The following is a 21,614-nucleotide window of genomic DNA, read 5'->3' as shown; positions in this document are numbered from 1 at the left end:
AAAATTTACAAGATACTAGACTGTGCAGCGTGAAGATGCACCAGTCTCTTTTTATAAGTCAAAATGAAGTTCCTCTATTTATGAAGGAAAATTTGAATAGATACTTCTCAATTTTTCATTTTATATGGGATTTGAATGCAGGTTTTCGAATTTGTCAGTACTTACCTTTCTTCAAGTGATGATGAGGAACTTTATATAATATAATATGTAAACTTGAGGTCTAATTGAGAGATAAGAAGTTCACGAAATAACTTTATTCATATTTTGAAATCCTTAACATGTTTAATTACAATTATGTAAAAGGTATGGTTTTTCAACCTCTTAATGAAACAAACTGATGGAAAACTTCGAGGATATGAGGCTCCAGATCTTGAGTGAAGAGTAAAGTTTCTAGGGTAGAACTATATTTCTGTACTTGTTCATGGTGCTGAAAAAAGTTTTTATTTTAGCAGCCTAATAATTCATTAATTCAATATATTATATAGGTTCATTGGAATTATGATGGGAATTCTATTTTTCTGTACAAAAAATATTCAAATCAAGAATAAATGGCGGTAAAATTAGTTTGGGAAATAGGTTGCCAAAAGTTCGGGCGCTCAAATGAAGATTGATCATCCCTGCGTCTTGAATGTTTTTCATAAAAAATACTTACTGCTAAGAACACTTGCTGCAGTCTTCCAATGGTCCACTTATACCAATGTGTATTATAGTCTTTTCCATCAGTATCACACTTAACTAAATGCTCCGACAGGATCATTATGAATCTTTGGAAAATAATCAAGAAAAGATTTTTCTGATCTGCTTGCGCAGCCTCAAGTTTTTCCTCCATTCTCTCCACCATCTCCTCTGTTGGTTTTTCAGAATCTTCCACCTTCTTCTTTCCCTCTTCATCTTCCTCGCTTTCGCTGTCGCTATGTTCTTCTCTAGCCAACTTTTCTCTAGCTTCGCTCAGTTCTGCAGTGAGCTTTGTTACATGCTTGTTCATTTTTTTGATTGTGATGTGAAGAATTTCCCATATATAAGATTTGGTGAATTCGGGAATCATATCTTTGGAAAATATCCAATTCGCTACAGCTGAGCATTCGATAATTTGCGTTTTTAACATCTTATCTACCAGAACAATCATCATTTGTTGATGATTCCTCCACAATTCGATCATATTCCGTAATATACATATTTGGGCCTCTTCGGACTCTGCTAGAATCTAGAAAAACGAGTATAGAATTAGCATGGAAAGAATACTGGTTTGAAGTTGGTTAAGAGGACTCAAAAATTCATTTCTTTACACACTGCAACAAAAGCGTTACTGCAGAGGGAGAATTTTTCATTTCAAACTTTCATGCTACCACAAGAATGCTACAAAGTCAAATTTTCTTACCTTAAACACATAGTGAAACTTCGAAATCGCAGCAAAGCTGTGGGAGAAACTCTTCGAGCCCAAATTCAACAAAGTCTGAACGAAAACATCTATCTTCAGAGGGTTGAATCGGCTATCTGCCTCCTCTTCAGATCGAGGATTCGGTAAATCTTTCAAGACACCTAGTACTTCCTCCGGGGTGCACTTTTGTCTTATCGAAACTACCAACTGATGGGCTGTTGCAGTTCCAGGAAGGGATGCTGAAAAAGAGACAATAAATTGAAATTCGACCCTGTGCTGCCTTTTGTTCTAATTAAAACACACAAAAATTCATTTTTCCTGGTATTCAACAAAATATTGAGGGCAGATGGGGGTGGACAATATATTCCAGAATTGATATTTGGGTTTGAGGTTCTTAGAAATAAAGAATATAATTTCATTCATAACGAATTGCACTCTGATAGACGTTTTCAATGAACTGAAAGAAAAATTATTGCATTTTGGAAAGGGCAACTCCTTACAACGCTACATAAGAAAATGAAGCCGGGAGAATAAGCTGGTTGAAAATAACGACGCAAAACCGATAGAATGGATTTGGAGGGAGACATGAGTCGACCACCTTCTTACACAAGCATTACCCGAGATTAAATCCGAAAGGAAGGTCCATGATTTCATTTATCTCTCCGATCTTCCGTTGTATTTTTTCCAATTTCACAAGTTCAAATAACAAATGGCCAGGGCGACATTGAAACGCGCACATGAAAAAAAAATTACGAAACTCTTGTCGTTCCTGACGGTCGCAACAAATGGGAAAATTCAGGCGTTCCTTTGAGATTATGAAATGAGTTTCTGGCGGTACAAGAATAAGGCCGTGATGAAGCTGGATAAGATGACCTATTTTCAGAAGAATAGACGAAGTTGCAGCGGCCGGCTACTCTCGTTCTGAATTTTAAAACGTCCAGAGCTCACGGTTTTCCGTCAACTTCGATCAACGAACTAATCCTGTCGAAATTGCGAAAATGAGGGATTGTGTTTCATGCGGAATCGTTGATGAGGGTACATGGTCTTTCTAAATGATTGTGACATCGCAGTTGGGGTGGCAATTTTGAAATTTTATGATTTATATAGTCACAGCCTTCTCGAACTTAATAATGAAGACGGCTGTGATATATTGTATTTACTACAGATGTTGCAAAAGTGCAAGAGGTGATTCCCTGGCGAAAACATTAATATTTCATGAAAAAAATTATGGCTCAAATTTTCACCCCTTCTGACTGTACAGGCTGGGCAAAATTGGTGATACCTGAACTACAACTTTTTAACCCAACGAGATACAGGAAAATGAATGTACCATTTATGTCGTCTTTTTTCGAGAAACTAATAATGCCATCAACTGCATTCCTCTATCTTCTTTTGTTTTTGAGTTATAGGCCAAAATTCAAATTTGGCCGATTTCAATTTTGGTAATTATCTCCGTTTCTTATTGTGCTACGATGTTGAAATGAAGACATTATGCAGACACTTTTTTTATAGCAATCCAGTGGCGTACTATGACTTTTTCCAACAGGTTTATTTGGTGAGCTATAACATAAAGTTGGGTTTTTTTGTTATGAAACCGTTGTTTGAACTTTTGACTGACGAAATGGCGATTCCTTCTGAGTCATTTTAAACTGTTTTTATAAGAAAAAACATCTTTAAGTTATAGCTCAGCAAATATACCTGTTGGAAAAACTCATAGTACGCCGCTGGATTGCTATCAAAACAGTGTCTGTATTATGCCTTCATTTCAACATCCTAGCACCAACAGAAACGGAGATAAAGACCAAAGTTGAAATCGCCCAAATTTAAATTTTGGCCTATAACTCAAAAACAAAAGAAGAGGAATGCAGTTAATGGCATTATTAGTTTCTCGAAAAAAGACGACATGAATGGTACATTCATTTATCTCTATCCCGTTGGGTTAAAAAGTTGTAGTTCAGGTATCACCAATTTTGTCCACCCTGTACATAGAGCTGGGCGAAATACTATTTCTCATGTACTCAATATACGAAATACAAAATATATTATTTTAATTTTTTATTCAAAATAAAGATTGCTATAAACAGTGAAGTGTTTGTTTATGTGAATAGGTATCACAAGCATAGCGCATCGTAGACGTATATACAGGTTGAGCAACATTAAAAGAACGAATGTACAGTCCATCCTTCATAAAAAGAACCATAGTGCCCAAACAGATAGGCCCTTCAGGCATGAAGGACGAAATTTCGATGAGTTCCAGAGTTAAATGCATCTTCTATTGCAGCAACATTTCTCTCCAACTTACATAATGAAACTATTGCGTTTACCTTCTTCATAGGATAATAATCCACGGTACAACGTCTAATATTCAGGTTTTGTTTCACTAGAAAGCTCGTTGGTAATTGGTTTTAATAACTAAATCTTGGGATTTGTATATCGGCATAACTACTAATTTGGTTTCACTTAAAATAAAAGAATGAGGGCTTTCATGACGATTTGCGAAAGAAAGAGTGGAGTTATTAGCGTTGCATGTCGTATACGAAACGAAAACAATGACAAGTGATATTTTCATTCAGTAATGTAATAATAATAATACTCGAACTATATATCCACTTTTGTTCAGCGAGTGCATGTCTCGACTATCAGTGATGCCCTGATAGTTGGGAAAAACGATTGTGGTGCAAATATTCTTGAACAATGTGAATATAGCCGAAAATCGCTACCGCTGCATACACTGGTAGAGAGATTTAATCGAGTTCGGTGCAACCGTTCTTAAACTGACCACATCTTTTTGGGAATTTTTCATAGGTCAATTTTCTTAAAGCTTATACCCCAGAAAAATCATCGTAGATCAGAATGTGCTCTTGTAAAAAAATGCTCAAAATCACTTGCTAGTACAGAAGTTGTTGGTCAGAATACATGTGCAACTATAGAAATTTAAATTCTTCAAGGAATACTGTAATCTATTATCTGTCATAAAGAGAGCATGCATTGCTACAATATCTCAACCGCCTCTTCGTGACGTATGTATTAAAAGAGTTAAGTATCAGAACAAGAAGTCGGAATTTTTAATAGCTTCATAATAATCGGAAATTACTGATCATTAAGATACCACGGGCCAACTAAGTTTCCCGTATGATTATAAGTCTACGGATCTCTTCAATTTCGATTTCCCCGAGAGTAAAGTTCCGCAAAATCGTCCGTCTAAGCCAAGACAGTTCTGGACGTATTTTCATTAGTGATGAGGAAAAATTTTTTACATTACGACACAGTATGAAATGGAAATTCAAATCAATCTTTCATGAAATGAGCAGGTATTAGTTGAAAGATCTCTTCTCTATGGAAATGATAAGCATATAAAGTCCTGAAATTCCTTTTTTAATTTAGTCGATCTTGAATTTTTCCCAATAATTTTTTTGATCTTGAATTGTCCCTTCATTTTGGATATGTGTGTAATAATAAAGTATTCATGCAGTTTCTGAACCAACTTGAATTTGTTCACTATGAAAATTTTCTCCTACCAATGGGTTTTGTTCAGATTCCTAATACAAAGTAAAGCATTTTCTCGATTGATATTTGGCTAGCTTGCTCATGTCATTGAGAATAAGTGTTAAACCTAATAACAGACCTTTATCACAGTCCCTTTTCGAATGATACAACTAAAACCCACGGTTGATTCAACACATTACTTAAGAGACGAGGAACATAGATGGTTCAGGTAATTAAAATAGATCTCGCGATAAGAACCCACCCCCAAGTACGGCAAACATATTTCTGCCGACCCTGTGCATGAACCTTGGAGTAAGTGTTATGTCGACAGACTATCAAGAATGTGCGAGTGAATTGTTCCATGCATTTAGAAGCTGCAGGGGTGGCTGAACAACAATTTTAATATTTTTTATGTTTCTGATACATGAGATTTGTATGTACATTCTACCATTCACCAGCGCAGAAGCCTTGTCTGAAATTCAAAATCGATAAATGATATTATTGTAACAAAACAATAAACATATTCTCAATTATTTACTTTTATCTTCGGGAACATTCGCATGAAAAAAACATATAATGTTTTACCTTCTGTATTTATTTTTTTATTTCATACGAACAAGAAATAGACTTTCACCTTACTCTAAGTTCTCGTTCGATAATAATTAACAATAGGAACAGCCACAAGAATGGTATGAGTGGATAGAAGAACTTGCAATTGTAATTAATATTGGATAATAACATTTTCCCAACTTTTCCCCGTTTATTCTTGTTAGGTAACGGAGTCTACTTGTAATGCACCTGAAAATGGATAACTGATAAGTTCTTGCTCCAGCAAGCGTGAATTCTTTTAATTGATGTAATACGTGCATCGGGTGACAATCGAAGATGTACTTCCTCGTATAAGTTAGACAAGACGTTAAGCAACGGTGAAGAGTTGTTTGTGATTGAAAGTATTTGTAGTGCCTCTAAAATGTCGAAACTGTTCGATATGGCCTTCCATGGAAATTTGATTTTATAAGTAGGTATACTAAAAGGGGTCTCTGCAATTATTGTTGGAGCGAGTTCGTTAAACTGTCAGTTATATAAGGTGCCTGAAAAACGTTTTTTACACGAAAACGTTAACTTGAAACTGTAAATCTGTGTTGTCCCTATTATAGCAGGTATTTGTTTCAAAACCATAGGTGGAACCCGAAAAAATTACCTTTTTTGTTTGTCATATGCAATGATGAAACAAAAATTATCCTTATGGAAAATGGCTTTCGGTTAAATTTCGTGAATTTTTGCGGGTGCCATCTTTAGGGGACTGCTCAAAAACTATTCCTTTACATCCTGTATACGTATGAGTAATCAAATTTAAAAAAATATTGTCAACAGCAGAAATGAAAAATTTTGCTACTCCACCTCCTATATGATCTTTCCCTCCTTATTCCTCCAAATCTAACATTACTTGGTTCACTACGTAAAATGTATCGTCCTACGCAAGTAAGTTTATCTAGAACGCTGACCAAAGTCTTATGGCTTTTTGATTATTCATAACACGACAACCGAACATTTGAATTAACCTGGAGAGAAAAACTCCAAACTCAACTGATCTGTAATCGAATGAGATCGAGAGATTGATGTCAAGTTCATCCATTAAAAGCCACAGTCGTGTAAATTGATATAATGCATGAACTCGATTGTTATTCATCAAAAAGAAAATAAAAGTTGAAAACTTCCTCATTTTTCATCGTCTATGCAGTTCTTCAACGACGGTGATGAGACAGCTACTGAGGAAATTTGATACTATTTGTCATAGGAATCCATCGCTTTCGAAGTGAAAACAAATATTCGAAGAATTATTCATAGAATATGACCGATCATTTTTATTACCATAAAACTGAATTCAGAAGGAAAGTTTGGATGGTGTAACCGTTTTGCTGCTAAATGCTACTATTACCACTACCCTAGCTTCTTCAGGTGAATGAAGGTGACTTTGAAACGGCGATTGGCCACTACCTTAATGCGATGAACTTTAATCGTAAACCAATTGGACTTTTAAGTCAACCATATGGTCTACTGATGTATGAAAATGATAAAGAGATGGGCTATATGGAAATCATGGATCCCACGTCATGCTCAGGACCTTGGAATCACACAGCCAGGGTGCTCTGGTGAGATGGGAATGCCTTAATATGCTTAAGCAACTGTTTGGAGACAATATGATAATTCTCCTATAGATGCCAGGCTGATAAACTGGCGAAAAGCATCAAGGTTAACACCTGCTGCGCCTGAACCCTTCTGTGAGCTTGGATAACACCAAGCGGTAGAAAAATGGGCTTTAGGACTTTCAACAGGCAAAAAGATTCATGGTGCTTACACCAACCTTCACCAGGAGCTCAGGAAATACTTAGATTTTGGTTATCTCTCACCAGTTTATAACATGTTTGAAAACCCAAAAAGAACCATTCATTGATGAAAGTGAGATGGAATAAACAATCGCTACCTCGATGTATTTCCAGCCGCCAGAACCATAAAGCGTGAAGTTTCAACGCCTCCATTAATTCAAATCGAAATCGTTGCCAATTAAGTTCAAGGTCGCGACTCGTGTGAAATCAATTTGCCCAAAAATTATGGTACGTTTATTGTTCTGCTCATTGACACGGTTATTCTCTTTCGCTGAAAGGGAGAAGAGATCTTGAGGATTGTATTCACATCGAGGGGTAATAAAGTGATAATGACAGTTGCGTGAATTGAATGCAGATCTCTCATGGTTTAACCGTTGTTTTTGTCGGACCTTGGTAGAACAAGGTTCCCAGAAGATCTGATGGTCCAGGAATTCTGGGAATTTTCTTCATTGAAAAAAATATTTTTACAGGAATCTTGGAATGTATCTCCTTACTCGACCTGTACACATGAAATCCAACATCGCCCAACGTATTATACACTTACAGTAATTCATTTCTTACTAGTATGACTTATTGCTTGTGGGAAATCTATCATTCCACTGACTTTGAAATGCCCTACGTATGACATGATGAACTGATGTCAACCCTCGAACATTCAACTCAATAAAGAAAATTCATTGAGTTCAATGTCCTCGAAATAGTATGAAAAAGTCCTTTTTTATTAATCGAGTCAAAAAGTGCATTCTATTGGGTTTTCGAAGCGTTCTGAGCAGGTAGAAAGTAGAAATAGCAGCATGTCTTCTTCAAGACTTTACCCATTGTCTATGCTAAGCCACTGCTAACGAACCGAGTTCTGTCAGTGAGCTTGATATTGCCACCTACTACGTCATCAGCCTTCCACTCGGCTTGAACTGAATTGCACCTCATTTGCTATATCTTATTGGGCTAAGCTAAGCACTCTGTTCATGCACGAGGCTATACTCAGAATATCTAGTGTAGGTAGAGGTAATGGAGGAATTAAAAGTGACTCAAAGCTGATATGGGAGTGCCCGAAAGAAACTCAATGAAACAGGCAAGAATAACAAGGTCTTTTTAGTCTGGGTTCCTGGACATTCCGGAATCAGAGACTCACTCTCTAGAAATGGAGCAAAAATGCTACCTACTGGCCCAGAACCTTTCTGTGGTATAGGAAAGAAAGAATTGCTGGAGAAGGGAGAAGCCAAAAGAGAAACACACTGGAGGAACCTTCCAGGCATGGATCATTGCAAAAAGTCCCTTAGACCCGTTTGCACCAAACGCACTTAGTGTTAAGTGTCCCTCAAAATGAACCCTTAACTTAAATAACGTTGCACCAGCTGTTAACTGACATTTAAATGGCTAAAGCTACCCTTAAATTTAAGTGCTCCTGTAATGACCACTTAAATATTTGAGGGAGGGATTCTAACCTATAATAATTTGTTGAACAGGTTTCAGAACTTCCCGTTTTTGATGTATTTTGAAAATTGAATTAATTCAGTACTGAACACCAAGCCTTTTCTTTTGCCTTTATTGTAATGTCATCAGACAAACTTTTTTCTTTTGTTGAGAAGTTGAGTGCTCTTTGTAGATTACCACCACCTGCTTGACAATCATTCACCGTATTCTTACTAACAAGGACAATAAGGACATTTTCTTCACGTTCCTGTTCAACATCAATGAAACAAATTCACACAAGACCTTACAAAGAAAGTGTTGTACTTATATGAACTGAGGTACCTCTTATTTGACAATCGATATCATTATCAATAATAATGTTAATTCAGCAACAAAAAGTTGTCACTCTTCGATAATAATATAATAATTTACTTGAAACTGACTGACAAGACAATAAAGTTAGGTTAAAGAAATGACAACGATCATCAGCAACCGGCCAACCAATGAAATGGCTTTATTGGACTAGGATGAAGTTACACCAAAATAAAAAATAGAAATATTACTAGATATAAAAATTAAGGACCCCTTACTTAAGATTCTGTTAAGCCACAGTCGTGCAACTGGGAATGAAATTAAGCTTCCATTAACTTTAAAAGACACTTAGTTAAGTACTCGTTTTAAGGGGTATTGGTGCAAAACGGGCCTTAGAGATTTTGGAACTGCAAGATTCCAGAAAGAATGCCTCCTGACTGGCTTGCTCTCAGGACATTGTTGCCTTACGTAGCATGTGATCAGAAAGGGCTAATCAGAAACTGAAGGGGATGAAACCCCTGTTCAACCACCATTGCAAACCCGCACAAAGAATATCTTGGACCAGAAAATTATAGGAGGAATGAGGACTAAGCCTCCTTGAAGCTCTTTCAGAGTTTATTGAAACTCTGGAGCTGGAGGGCGAGCTGTAGATGGCGCAGTTATCAGAATAGCTCTGGTGAGGAGGACCATAGACCTTAAGGTCACAGTGGAATGTAATCCCCTTACCAAACTATACAAGAACACAAGATTAACATTTGGGAGCTCGTTTTATTCATTGAAATTCTTATTTTAAGAACAATTCAGTTTCAGCGAAGATGGAACGAAAAAGTCTTCTTATTTTCAATCACACTATCCCTATTTCTCCTCCCTCTAATCTGGAAAACCCCCACTTGCTCTCGCTCGCTACATGTCGCGTCCAAACTTCCGCGATTTTTCATCTCGCGGAACCGTGAATTTCCGGGGCACGCGACCGGCACCCGGAGCGCCCGACCGTCGCGCCGTCCTCCCCAACCGGCTCCGGGGGCCGAGAAGAAGCGGCTCTCGGAGGCGCCTGCCGTCCATCAGTGAATACCCAGCTTTCGGCAAGTGATATGTGCGTTGATCTAGAGATGCGCGTCTTTTTGCATTAGATTCGCACGGTGTTCATTGTGTTTCTACGAGATGGGATACTTTCGTACGTTTGGATCCGTCGTCGTCTATCTATTGGTAAATATCTGACGAAATAGGCGCACGTTCACCTCGAGGAAATCGGCACGTTTTCGTTAATTAAAAAAATCTGCCCAATTTTTGACGGAAGTTTAATTTTCCATAGCCTTTGAGATAATTCAATTAATTCTGATACTGAATCACCACAATAAACTGTACTGTCCACTACTACAGCTAGTTGAGCTGAGCTCGTGCTTCAAAAGTGTCCAAAAATTCCAGAACTATAGGTGCTAGAAGAAAACGGAAGACAAATTCTCGAGCTCTTTTTTCCTGACTAATCCAAATCCGAAAACAGAATCGGCCTATCATTCCTAGATTCTGAGTTATAAACGAAAATTGAGAAAAGTTCTCATAACTTGTTTGTCTTTGAAGTTACAGATCTGAAACTTGAACCTTCTTATAGGCACTTTTTTACGTGAAATCTACCGACAAAAAATTTTTTCCAATTCAAAAATAACAAATTCAATAAAAGTGTGCATTTAAAAGGCGAAAGTTCGCCTAATGATTAGAATGAAAACATATTATGAGCCGTCAGTGAATTCTACGTAAAAAAGTACTTTAGAAGGTTCAAGGTTCAGATCTGTACCTTCAAAGAAAAAAAAGTTATGTGCACTTTACGAAATCGTCAAAATTTCATTTTTTGCTAATAACTCAAAAACGAAGAATCGTATGAGGCTACGGTTTTTACCATTCTTTGTTTCTCTGAAAAAAAAACTCGGAAATGTGTCATCTGTTTTCTTCTAGCTCTTATAGTTCTCGAGATCCCCTCAGTAGACAATGAATTTTGCCCACCTTGTACAGAATGTGAATGAAGAGTTGCGAAAAAATTTAAGGGGTGATGCCTTGTCAAAAAAAGTGTGGGTCTTTCATATAATTTTTTTTTAAAGCCCCTGCTCATAGATTAACCCATTAGTCTATCTATGCCCCTGCTCAGATACTGCAGATGGCCTAAAGGTGGTACAAAAAATATATTTTTTTCTTAGAATATCTGCTCAATTTCATTTGTCAGTTTTCTAGTTTCTACTTCACTTTTTCAAGAAAAAAATAATATAACTGAATTTTTCATCATGTGATATTTTATTCTATTTCTTTTTATATGACCTGTTCTTCCTAACAGAGCTAGCTAGGATCAAGAAATAGAATCTATTACACAAATAATTAAATATATAATAATAAATATAATAAATAATAATAAATAAAATTAAATATTATCAAATATATTTTTCAAATTTTACGAGCATCAGAACAAAAATAAGATATTTATGTGTTTTCTTCAATAGTCAACTCTTGCAATCAAGTCCCATAACAGAGTATATTCAATACTTCCTGAAAATTTATATTGGCACATCGAAAAAGAACGGTTGTAACAAAAATGACATTGAAAAAACCTAAAATTTGTTTCATACTTTCATTTGAGAAATTCATGGACAACTTGTGTGCAGCTGTTCGAATTTGCATGAATCTCATTTTGAGATCCAATGAAAAATCGATATCTCATCGTTCGGAGTAGTATTTTTGCCTATTTTTCTAACACCATGTTACAAATGAGCATAATTTCTTCAATCCAAGAAGCAGTGTTAATGATACACTTTTCAAAAAATGAATCCTTGCAGTCACTCCTTATACGAAAAATGAAATATTTTGTGGATATTTTCAATATTAACATCATCAAAATACTCTAATCTATTTTCATAGGTTTGTCTCAACGCTCGATGTAAATTTCAGCATGGTGAAGCATGTCATACGCAGCAGAACCTAGAAATAGGTTCTTGAAGAGTTACAACTTGCAATCGGATTCGATCTAATAAATTCTTAATCTGCATTGCCGCTCAAAAAATTAGGGTTAACTAGGGGAATTCTGCATATACGCAAACGACATAATATCAAGACTATAAAACCTGAAGTAGCAGGAAAATACCACAATAGAACATTGTGCGTTTGACAAGACTCTAGAGAAAATTAGAGTTTGATTAAAAAAATATATTACATAATTTTTAGAATAGAATAGAATATATATTTAATTCAGGAATTATTGTACAACACAATAAAATTGAAATTCGTCAAAATCAAACTATTTACCTTCTACACAATTCAAAAAATTCTGACAGTGTATAGGGTTCACCTTCAACCATAAATTCATACAAACCCCTCTTGACAATCTTTATGAATCATATTTCAATAATTTCAAAAATCAAGAGATTTATAAATTTTTCCGACCACTGATGAGAAAAAAAAATAATTAAATGTCCCTAATGTGATATCCCAATTTTCCCACTTCAATTTTATATCTGGGTAAGAAAGAGACCACGAAAATTTTTAGGATCCTCTTTATTGGTTTGATTCGAATGAAATATTTTTGGAATATTAGGTATATGAAGTACTATTTTACCATTCTACTTTGCATAATTTAGCGTTGACCACTCGAGGATCTTAACCTTATTCAATGACATATTACTGATTTTTACCATGAATTTTTGAAAAATATTTCTTCCGATTTTCATTCTCAATTCAATATTCATTTTGTAGAGTGACTGCGCTGTAGATGTTATCTTAATAAGCACGTATTTCGTCATATGGTAATTATGTTAAAACGAAATTATTATGAAGACTGGGTAACGTGGAAAAGAACAATAAGCTTAGGTCCACAATGATTCATTTCGCATATTCTCTCAGAATTGAAAAATACATGCCCTTCACAGCAAGGGTATACCCCTCCTAGGATTTCTTCTTAGCGTTGCACATAACAACTTATGGATTCTCATAATGCGATGACCATCTACCTTTGATTGAACATGAAAAATATTCTTCGGGTGCTTCGGTAAGAATGTATTTTTGGAAGTAAAAATGAAGAATCTATTTTGGACTCAAAGAAGTGAAAATTGTATCCAAAGGGTGGTCCTCGAGAAGTAACAATGTAATAAAAATTTCCCATTCACAAGAACTGATCCGAAAATATAATTTTATCATACTACTACAACTATCATACTTGATAAAAAAAAACAAGAAATGCAACACATACTCGCCAAAAGAAAAAAATTATTTTGAGTTTCCTTGAGCTTGACCAGACATCGTTGTGAAGTCATGGAAAACTGATTCGACAAGTAATAGACAAGTATCATAACAATTATATCATGCCAGCAATAATGAATCAGATGAGAAAATTAATTCCGCAATTGAAGGAGCGAGAACAATGAATATTTCATCATCTTTTATGTTCCAATTAGCACAAACATTACCACTTCTAACTTATCCCGAGGATAGGTTTTTAATTTTTATTAGTAACAGGTTTTGACAGTCCCAATGGGATTTAAAACTGACAGCAACTTATGCATGAAAATAATTACCATTTAATAAAAGACAATTTTTCTCCCATGAACCAGATATGTGAACATTTTTGGATTTTATACACCGCAATATAAAAAATGGGTTTTAGATTTGTTTATTTTTTTTAGCAGTGGTATAGGTACCATATCTTCGAAATCGTTGGACTTTGTGAGTCTTTATAAAATCGTATTGGAATTGAGGGGCTGATAACTTCGCCATCTTGAATATTTCATGGAGGCGATTTATTTCGCTGAGTTCCACCTTCTGCCAAAAAAGACTAGTCTTTGAACACATTCTGTATAGCTTTATAACCAAAAGTGCACCTTAAATTTTAACGAAATAATATCGGAATATTAGATTTTAACGAAAAAATATGGGAATATGTATAAGATGCTGCGTAAGATATTTAGAAAAATTCAGAATGGTTGAGCCCAATGCAATATGTTATTGATTATCGGTGTTTTAAATAGGTTAGGATAGACGAAATCGATAAAAGCCTAGAAGATAAATACATAATATGATTTCTAAATTGTACTTGTTACTCCAAAGATTCACTATGAAACTGGAATACCATATCAACCATAGATTAATTTATTAATCTATGATATCAACCAATTGGGAGTGAAAAAAATGACATCAAAAGCGTTTTAGTCAAAGAATGACACACATATACAAAATCTCATAGTATTTTCTTTTTCCTTCGCAGATTCACTCAATCACCGATGTAAGCTGCATCGCATCGAAAAGAGACGTAGAGGACCACGTGAGAATTTCAAGGACACAAGCGGAAGAACCCGCCTTAGTCGACTGGGAGGTGGGACTTCGTGAGGCGACCCATCAAGCCTTATTACGCGACGGTTATGGTAACCCTTCTTTGCGCGGCTACTTACAAAGCGCACCATTCTCTGGAAAGCAGACGGTCAAAGTCTTCGGGGATATTGCTATCTTGGCCAGGGGTCAACTCTATGCCACCCCTGTCGGGTTCAGTTTCGTACAGGACCCCTACCATAACGATTGCGACGAGTGTCACAACGAGAGAAAATGCAGGGGTGACAAGTGCGACCACTACGTGCCCTACGGTGCCCAACAACTCATAGCTTTGTGGACTGTCAAGAGGATAAGGCACAGAGATATAAATTTCGGGTACAGATACGAGGTTGAGTACACAATTTCCCCAGTGGATAAGGCACTAAAAGATGGTTTCATCACGAAAAATGGAAAATTTGACTATGGCATACCCGGCCATGTCTTCGTCATCAGGAGCAATCCGAGATACGTCAACGGATACGAGCATAACGAGTTTTACTCCAGCCCAGATCAAGTCAAATGGCACAGACAGTATGTTCCAAGACCACAGCACGAAATCTACCCGAAAATATTGATAACACACCGTGAAAAACCCCCGCTGACAAACCCCCACCCAAGTCTGCAACCTTCAAGCTTCCCAGATGAATCAAATTCACACAATAATAATTTGAAAGAAATTCAACTTTACAGAAAACTGATCAATTCTTTATCTGCCAAGACTAGCACTACAGGTCATAGATTCAAGATAGACGCCATCAGTACACCACCAATAAACAGAATGACACCATCATCATCGCCCACCACATATCAAATAACAGGTAGTCCGCCGAGAACCACTTTGGTACAGTTGCCCACGGGTCAAATAGTACCAGTTACAGAAGTTACAACATCGAGGACACCAGACGGACAATTACAAATTCTGACGCCGGTTCAGGTTGGAGCAGTCCAAAATGGAGATGTACAAACAAGCCGAGTGCACTTTGTGCCCTCATCACCCATAACAGTAACCGAAGTGACGAAGTATCATACAGAAGCTAGCATTCCTAATCAAATACCATCGACCAAGATACCAATATTCATCATGAAAGAACTGATACCGCCACCAACGCCGTCGGTTAGGACAGAGGTGGTCAAAGATATGGGTTCGACGAAGCTTCCTAAAAAGACGACTATACACTTTTTTGCCGCTGAAGATATTGATAAATCTGCGCAGGAAGAGAAAGATGTCGGTGATATATTCACCATAACCAGCAGGAAATATGCGAGTCGCAAAGAGTCCACGAAACCATCGCCTCAAAGGACAACAAAGACTTATGACGATGAGGACGAAGATGACTTCAACTTGTTCCCTGCGGTGAAACCTACAGAAGCTATGAGAAAAGCGACAGATATTCCATTCAGGGAAACATCACCTATTGACAACCAGATATCTCGCCCTTATAAAGAAACTGCAACAACTCAATCCCTTTCATCCAATCCTCAGTTAAAGAAAGAGCAAGAACCAACCTTCTACAGAAGAACCACTACCCCTATGTCCTATTTATCAACGACTGAAACACCCATAACTTATGGAACTCAGAAAACTACTATAACATTACCAATGCCAGGAACATTCGATCAACAAACCACTGCTTATGGAATACAAACAACTCCATACCAAAGGAATACGGAAAGTACTGCAAGTTATACCTATAATATTCAAAGTACTCCAGAACCTAACGAAACAATAATCACGGTTACTCCAGTTCCCACAATACCTGTAGGACATAGTTCTCTGGATGAATCTACCTCTTATGAATATACACAAGGAAGGTTTACTACACCGAGGCTTAGCGAATATACTACTGGAACAAGAGAAATACCAACAGACAACGTTCTGACAAGAACTACTTTAGTATTTCCTAGCACATCGAGAGATACAACCTTTGGCGTTACCGATACAGCATCAACACAACATACGGATTACGGCGGAACTACAAATTCTCAAACATACACAGAATCACCATCGACAACCGAAATCAGGTTCAACCAACCTTCAACCAACACCATAGTAACATATTTCGGCCCACAAACTACGGAGTTTCATAATTTTGCTTATCCACCAACTGAAACAGTCCCAGTCCCATCCACCACAAGTCCTACAACTGAAATGACTACACCGACATTCGAATCATCCAAAGCAACAAGATTAGCTACCACCAAGATGAAAACAACAACACCTAAAAGCAGTGAAAATGACTTCTTAGTGGAGGAGATATCCGATGAAGATGATTCTGTACAAATAAGCAGAAACAAGAGTAAATTTGAGGATTATACAGATGATGATATTTTCGGGCCAGCAAAACCAAAGCAAAGCGGGAAAAAGTTTAGTAATTATAAGCGACAATCATCAAAAATATACAAAACTAGTTTCACAACGGAACCAACTAGAACAGTGGCAAAAACACCTAGAATAATCTATTCAGATTTTTATGAAGCTTCAACAGTACCCCCAACAACTTCTTTATCCCAATTTTATGCAGAATCACAAAACAACTACATAACTCATCCCATGAATATAACAACCCAACGTACACCATTAACAAGTCAAAGTTATCTAACCTCAATCAGTTACAAGGTCAACAAGAAGAAGCCTTTGATTGAGGATGAAATCGAAGTTCTTCCTACAATAAGGGCGAAATTGAGTAACTTACTCAATAATGAAAAACTACAAATCTTCAGAGCGGAATTACCGGAAAATGAGGAAAATGCGACAAAGAAGTCTGCTGAAAAAGATGCTTTTGACAATATTGCTCTACAACTGGTCAATCACGCTAGAGGTTTGGAACTATTGGATAAAAAACACGCGATGGACAACAAGACTTCCTTACCTGAGAAGAAAAATTCAAAATATAGAAGACGTACGTATAAACCAAGGTCTAGAAAAAATTATTTGGCTAAAACAAAGGATAAAAAAGAGCAATGAAATAACTTCAGTATTTTTGTATATGTGAATCCAAGTTTCGCTTGAATTTTTTTCATATTGTGATAGAGCAATTTATTTTTATAGAAATGAAACGTATTTTTAAGTATAAACTTAAGTTTTCATTACTGTGAATTACATGGTGAGTATGTAAATATGAGGAATTAGAATATTACGATTTTCGAAGCAATTTTGAATTTGATACTGATAGTTTACCTTTTTTTATTAGTTTCTTCAGAAGTTTTATTACTCACCAAGTAAATTCTTCATATGGATGAGAAGAAAAATCGACTGAAATTTTCTAAGAAATGTGAAATGAATAGGTATGGCAATAAATATATTATTTTTAAAAATTGAATTGATACCATGCATAGAATGCAGAACCATGCAGAGTAAAAAATTCCTAAGGGAATTCTTATGGAAGATATTTTTGTGGAATCAGTTCAGTGTTCAATATGAGTTGTAAATATGTTCAATAAGCATCTTTTTATAGTAGGCTAAGAAATAATATATAAACATAATTATTGTATTCTGAGGAAAATAAAATTTCCAGTTGTAAGGAAAAAACTTTTTCATCCAACTTAGATAACCTTGGTTCAGCAAGAATAAAAAAAAAACATGTCTAAATTCAAAGAATCAAACCAGAAATTCAAAAGAGTGAGAAATCCAACCTCAAAATGTACAAGTATATAAATATATAATAACACTTACCAGCGCCTTCCTGGGAATACTTGTAGTATGGTTCCGGCTTTTCTGGAATGAAGCAGCTGAATGAGTCAGGCAAAATTTCCCTTATACGTTGCCAGTAGGACAATCTGAAATCATCAAAAATTCATTGGTACAATATATTTTCACCTAGTCAATTGATTAGCGTGGGGAATTGCAAAAACTGAAACTAGAATTCGAATAAGGGGTTGTTCCGATATTGCCAAACAGTACTGCCAGTAATTCCTGTTTGTTGTTTATTATTATTATTATTATTATTCATTCTTGTGAAACATCACATGAAAGAATACTTTTAAATAACTAGCAGTTTATATTGGAAAAATATTCCAACCTCAAAATCATTAAATCTGGATCTTACCTCATGCACTTGAGCATCACTTCTCTGATAAATTTCGGTTTTGGGTGTTCAGGATCTAAACTAAGACAAGAATCCCAGTCCTCCCAGGTCCACCTATACTGGAAATTACTCAAATGATACGAAAACCAGTTAACGAATCTATCGAAAGCGGAAACATTCATGGTATCAATTCTCATGAATAGCATCTCGGTAGCTTGAGCCAGTACTTGTGGCATAGTTGCCGGTTGCAATTTACAAAGTTCGATTAGTATCGAACCATAACATATTTCTATGTATCGAGGAGTTGGCATGTTGAAAAGTTCCGCAAATATCACTTCTACAATGCAGTACTCAAGAGGTATCTTCAATTTGTAGGGGAAGTCGAGAATATGGGCTGCACAATCCTTTCGTTCCAAATGGTACATTTCGATGATAGAGTGTAAATGTTCTTCTATAAGAAATCGTTCGATGGAATGAGCTCCAGGCAAAATTGGTCCTTCTGGACAGTCAGTGTAGTCAAATAATCTGAAAGAGATTCATGTATGTGAATGGATTCGATTGCATTTTAGTACACTTCTTTCACGCAATAAACTTTCATTTGGTAAATGGGACGAGAATTCTTTTTTAAACTTCTATTTCGGGAAAAATGACTGTATAATAACAAGACGAAATATCTTTGAATTTTTTGGACCTAAATAACAGAGAGCAAACTCTCCATTTACTCCCATTTTTTCAACCAACATTTCTATAAGCAGAGTTCCTTTAATATTATTGAATTAATTTATTTGCTCACCTGAAAACTACCCATGGCATAGGATATTCAAAAGTATCCTGATGTGGAGGGGGTACAATAGAAGGCAAATTGTGTTGCAAAGCTTCACATAAAGTAGAATCGAAAGCTAAGTACGGTCTTGGAATATGCTTTTCCTGCCAATTATCTTGACGCAACTTCTTTATTTGGGACCAAAGACAATCGAGGTATTCTTCCTGTGGATGAGGCACATCTACTGCCCAAACTCGTAAGGCATTATGGTGCTTCTTATTACGTTTATTCAGGAATACTTCAATTTGTACTAGGAGATGTTCCAAAGCTTGCTCCTTTTTCTCATACAATTCTCTACCAACCCAAGGTAATGTACTCAACACTGCAAAACAGTACCAGTCTCTGCGAACCTATCAAGTCAAAAAGAGATTTCATTCTAAAAAATTCAACTGCTGAATTTGCTACTGAACTATGCAAAAATGAAACACACAAAAATCATCACTAAACAAGTTGAATGCTCACCCTAGGCACGTTCTCCTCATTAGCACAGTCCATCATATTGTCCAATAATTGTAAAAGTGAAGTTGCAGAGATAACATGACAGTTCACCAAATCAGCAAGAAACCTCAAAGAATACCTGGCCGCATCCCATTTACAGAGCTTCAAAGATTCTTTGAATGTGCGAACCATGTACTCAACAAATTCTCCACCAAAATTAAAATTTTTAGCGTTGAGCAACCCTACAAGAGTCGTGTATATAGTACATTTTTCCGGCATACGAATTGCACAATCCGTGAGGATCCTGAGAATTTTTATTCGGAAAGATTGTAAGTCAGCCTCCAGTACTCCAGCCAACCCTTCTAAATTGGACTCCAAGGATGATGTGCTTTTCTCTCCAACCCTAAGTATAAGGGATTCCAATCTGTCTTCAATTTCCTGGTTTTCAGATACCCTTCGTCTTTTTCGATATACCCGGTCTGAAAAAAGTTGTTATAAGAAAACTTCCAAGTGTGTTATTGTAATATATTTACCATATCCGTCTTCCTCATCATGTGCCCTTCTGCGACTCATTTCGTTGTTAAGTAAAAAAACAGTCTCACTCTAACTTTATTTATTCCACTTGCAAAATTAATTGCAACAAGTCATACCGGATCAAGTTGTTGATGTGTTGTTGATTTAGCTTCAGTTGTCTATGAGTTTGACAGTTTGAAGCTAACCTGAATTTGATTTCGTGTCATTCTGGACAGCACAGAAGATTTCACATCGGTTCTTTTTCTTCTTTATTTTCTTTCTTCTTTGTTTCTTCTTCTTCGGTAATAATGAGTTTTCGTTGATTGGCGAATCCAAAAATCTAAACGCCGCCTAGCGGCCAAATCACTAACCTAGAAAGTGAGTAATAACTTGAATTTAACTTCTTTGGGTTAGATATTTTCATTACATATTCGGTTACCAGTGAACTATATTCACAAAATTTTTTGGATGTCTGACTAGAAAAATGGGTATTAAAATAATTTAGCGAGTATTTATATCAGTGTCATTCAGTTGAGAAACTATTTACCAATTTTCACTATAATTTTAGGTTAGGAGATATCTTTGTTCTAGATGAATTTTCTAGTGTTGGACGATTAAGAAAGGCAATGCGAATTTTCATTTCCATGATTTCAATAGTGCCGAGAAACCTGAGCAGAAGAAAGTATATGAGATTAAATTTCTTACATAACTGAAGTTGTACATGCATTACTGGACTTGCAATCTTCAAGAGATGATATGTTGGGAACATTTCAAATGAAAAGTAGTGATTTGACTTGGAATTTTGCAAGCAGTTGAAAGTGATCAATAATTAAACCGTTCGACAAGAATTTCAAATTTCGTTAATGAAATTACAACTGTAGAATTAATTTTCAGGCGGTCTTGTTGAGTTGGTTGTAATTGCTGGAAAATAATTTCTGTGTTGGCATTTTGAACTGCATAATATGTTTTCATCCAAATAAATTATCTCAAATATTTACATTCATTTATTTCCACAAATTACATAATTCATGTGAGTGTGATGATAGAATGAAATCTTCTGGATATAAGTTCTTGTAAAATCTTCATCAAACGACACCAACATGTTCAGGAAAGTTCTGGAGGAACCCGAGCACAATCAATAATCCCATAATTATTCACTACCTTTACAAATATCTCTATAATCGAATAAAATCTACGATAACATTGCTTTCACAATAGAGTTTTCACGATGATTACTCATCTTCCGCCATGTTTGTTGACAAGTCGCAGCGCCCTCATCGGTAGTTGGATTCGCCTATAAGTATCAGCCAAGTAGATTATCACTACATTTATTTACAATTTTGCCCTGAAATTATATCTTTACTTTTTTATAAAATGCAATGTCAGAAAATAATATTGCAGTGCCCCCAGTACGCAGCCGTTAAACTATAAATATTGCCACTTTTAACATATTGTACTACTTCTACTATTGCATCTAGTAGTTTTATACTTTTGAGGCCAAT

At 36.0% G+C, this 21,614-nt stretch overlaps 2 protein-coding genes across 2 annotated transcripts; one reads left to right on the top strand and one right to left on the bottom strand.

The window, feature by feature from the left end:
- Positions 1-239: 239 nt before the first annotated feature.
- LOC123314921 (nuclear cap-binding protein subunit 1) lies at positions 240-20,312 on the bottom strand. Its single transcript, XM_044900381.1, has 8 exons — positions 20,133-20,312; positions 19,624-20,078; positions 19,132-19,511; positions 18,360-18,863; positions 17,987-18,090; positions 1,379-1,617; positions 653-1,204; positions 240-427 (listed from the first exon to the last, which is right to left on the bottom strand). The coding sequence occupies exons 1-8, from the start codon at positions 20,170-20,172 to the stop codon at positions 314-316; spliced, it is 2,388 nt and encodes a 795-aa protein (XP_044756316.1). The 5' UTR covers positions 20,173-20,312; the 3' UTR covers positions 240-313.
- LOC123314920 (mucin-5AC-like) lies at positions 9,901-17,827 on the top strand. The gene is made up of 2 exons (XM_044900380.1): positions 9,901-10,182; positions 14,213-17,827. The coding sequence occupies exons 1-2, from the start codon at positions 10,138-10,140 to the stop codon at positions 17,276-17,278; spliced, it is 3,111 nt and encodes a 1,036-aa protein (XP_044756315.1). The 5' UTR covers positions 9,901-10,137; the 3' UTR covers positions 17,279-17,827.
- Positions 20,313-21,614: the final 1,302 nt, after the last annotated feature.

This window comes from Coccinella septempunctata, chromosome 6 (genome assembly GCF_907165205.1).
Source record: "Coccinella septempunctata chromosome 6, icCocSept1.1, whole genome shotgun sequence".
Lineage (NCBI taxonomy): Eukaryota > Metazoa > Arthropoda > Insecta > Coleoptera > Coccinellidae > Coccinella > Coccinella septempunctata.
The sequence above is the reverse complement of the archived record's forward strand: the minus strand, read 5'-3'. Positions and strand labels throughout refer to the sequence as shown.

Excerpts from the sequence above, each read along its gene's own strand:
- LOC123314921 (XM_044900381.1), bottom strand. The coding sequence starts at position 20,172 with ATGAGTCGCAGAAGGGCACATGATGAGGAAGACGGATATG. Across the intron at positions 19,512-19,623 it reads ATGAGGAGAACGTGCCTAGG|GTTCGCAGAGACTGGTACTG; the intron begins GTGAGCATTCAA and ends TTGACTTGATAG. Across the intron at positions 18,864-19,131 it reads ATGCCATGGGTAGTTTTCAG|ATTATTTGACTACACTGACT; the intron begins GTGAGCAAATAA and ends AATCTCTTTCAG.
- LOC123314920 (XM_044900380.1), top strand. The coding sequence starts at position 10,138 with ATGGGATACTTTCGTACGTTTGGATCCGTCGTCGTCTATCTATTG. Across the intron at positions 10,183-14,212 it reads CCGTCGTCGTCTATCTATTG|ATTCACTCAATCACCGATGT; the intron begins GTAAATATCTGA and ends TTTCCTTCGCAG.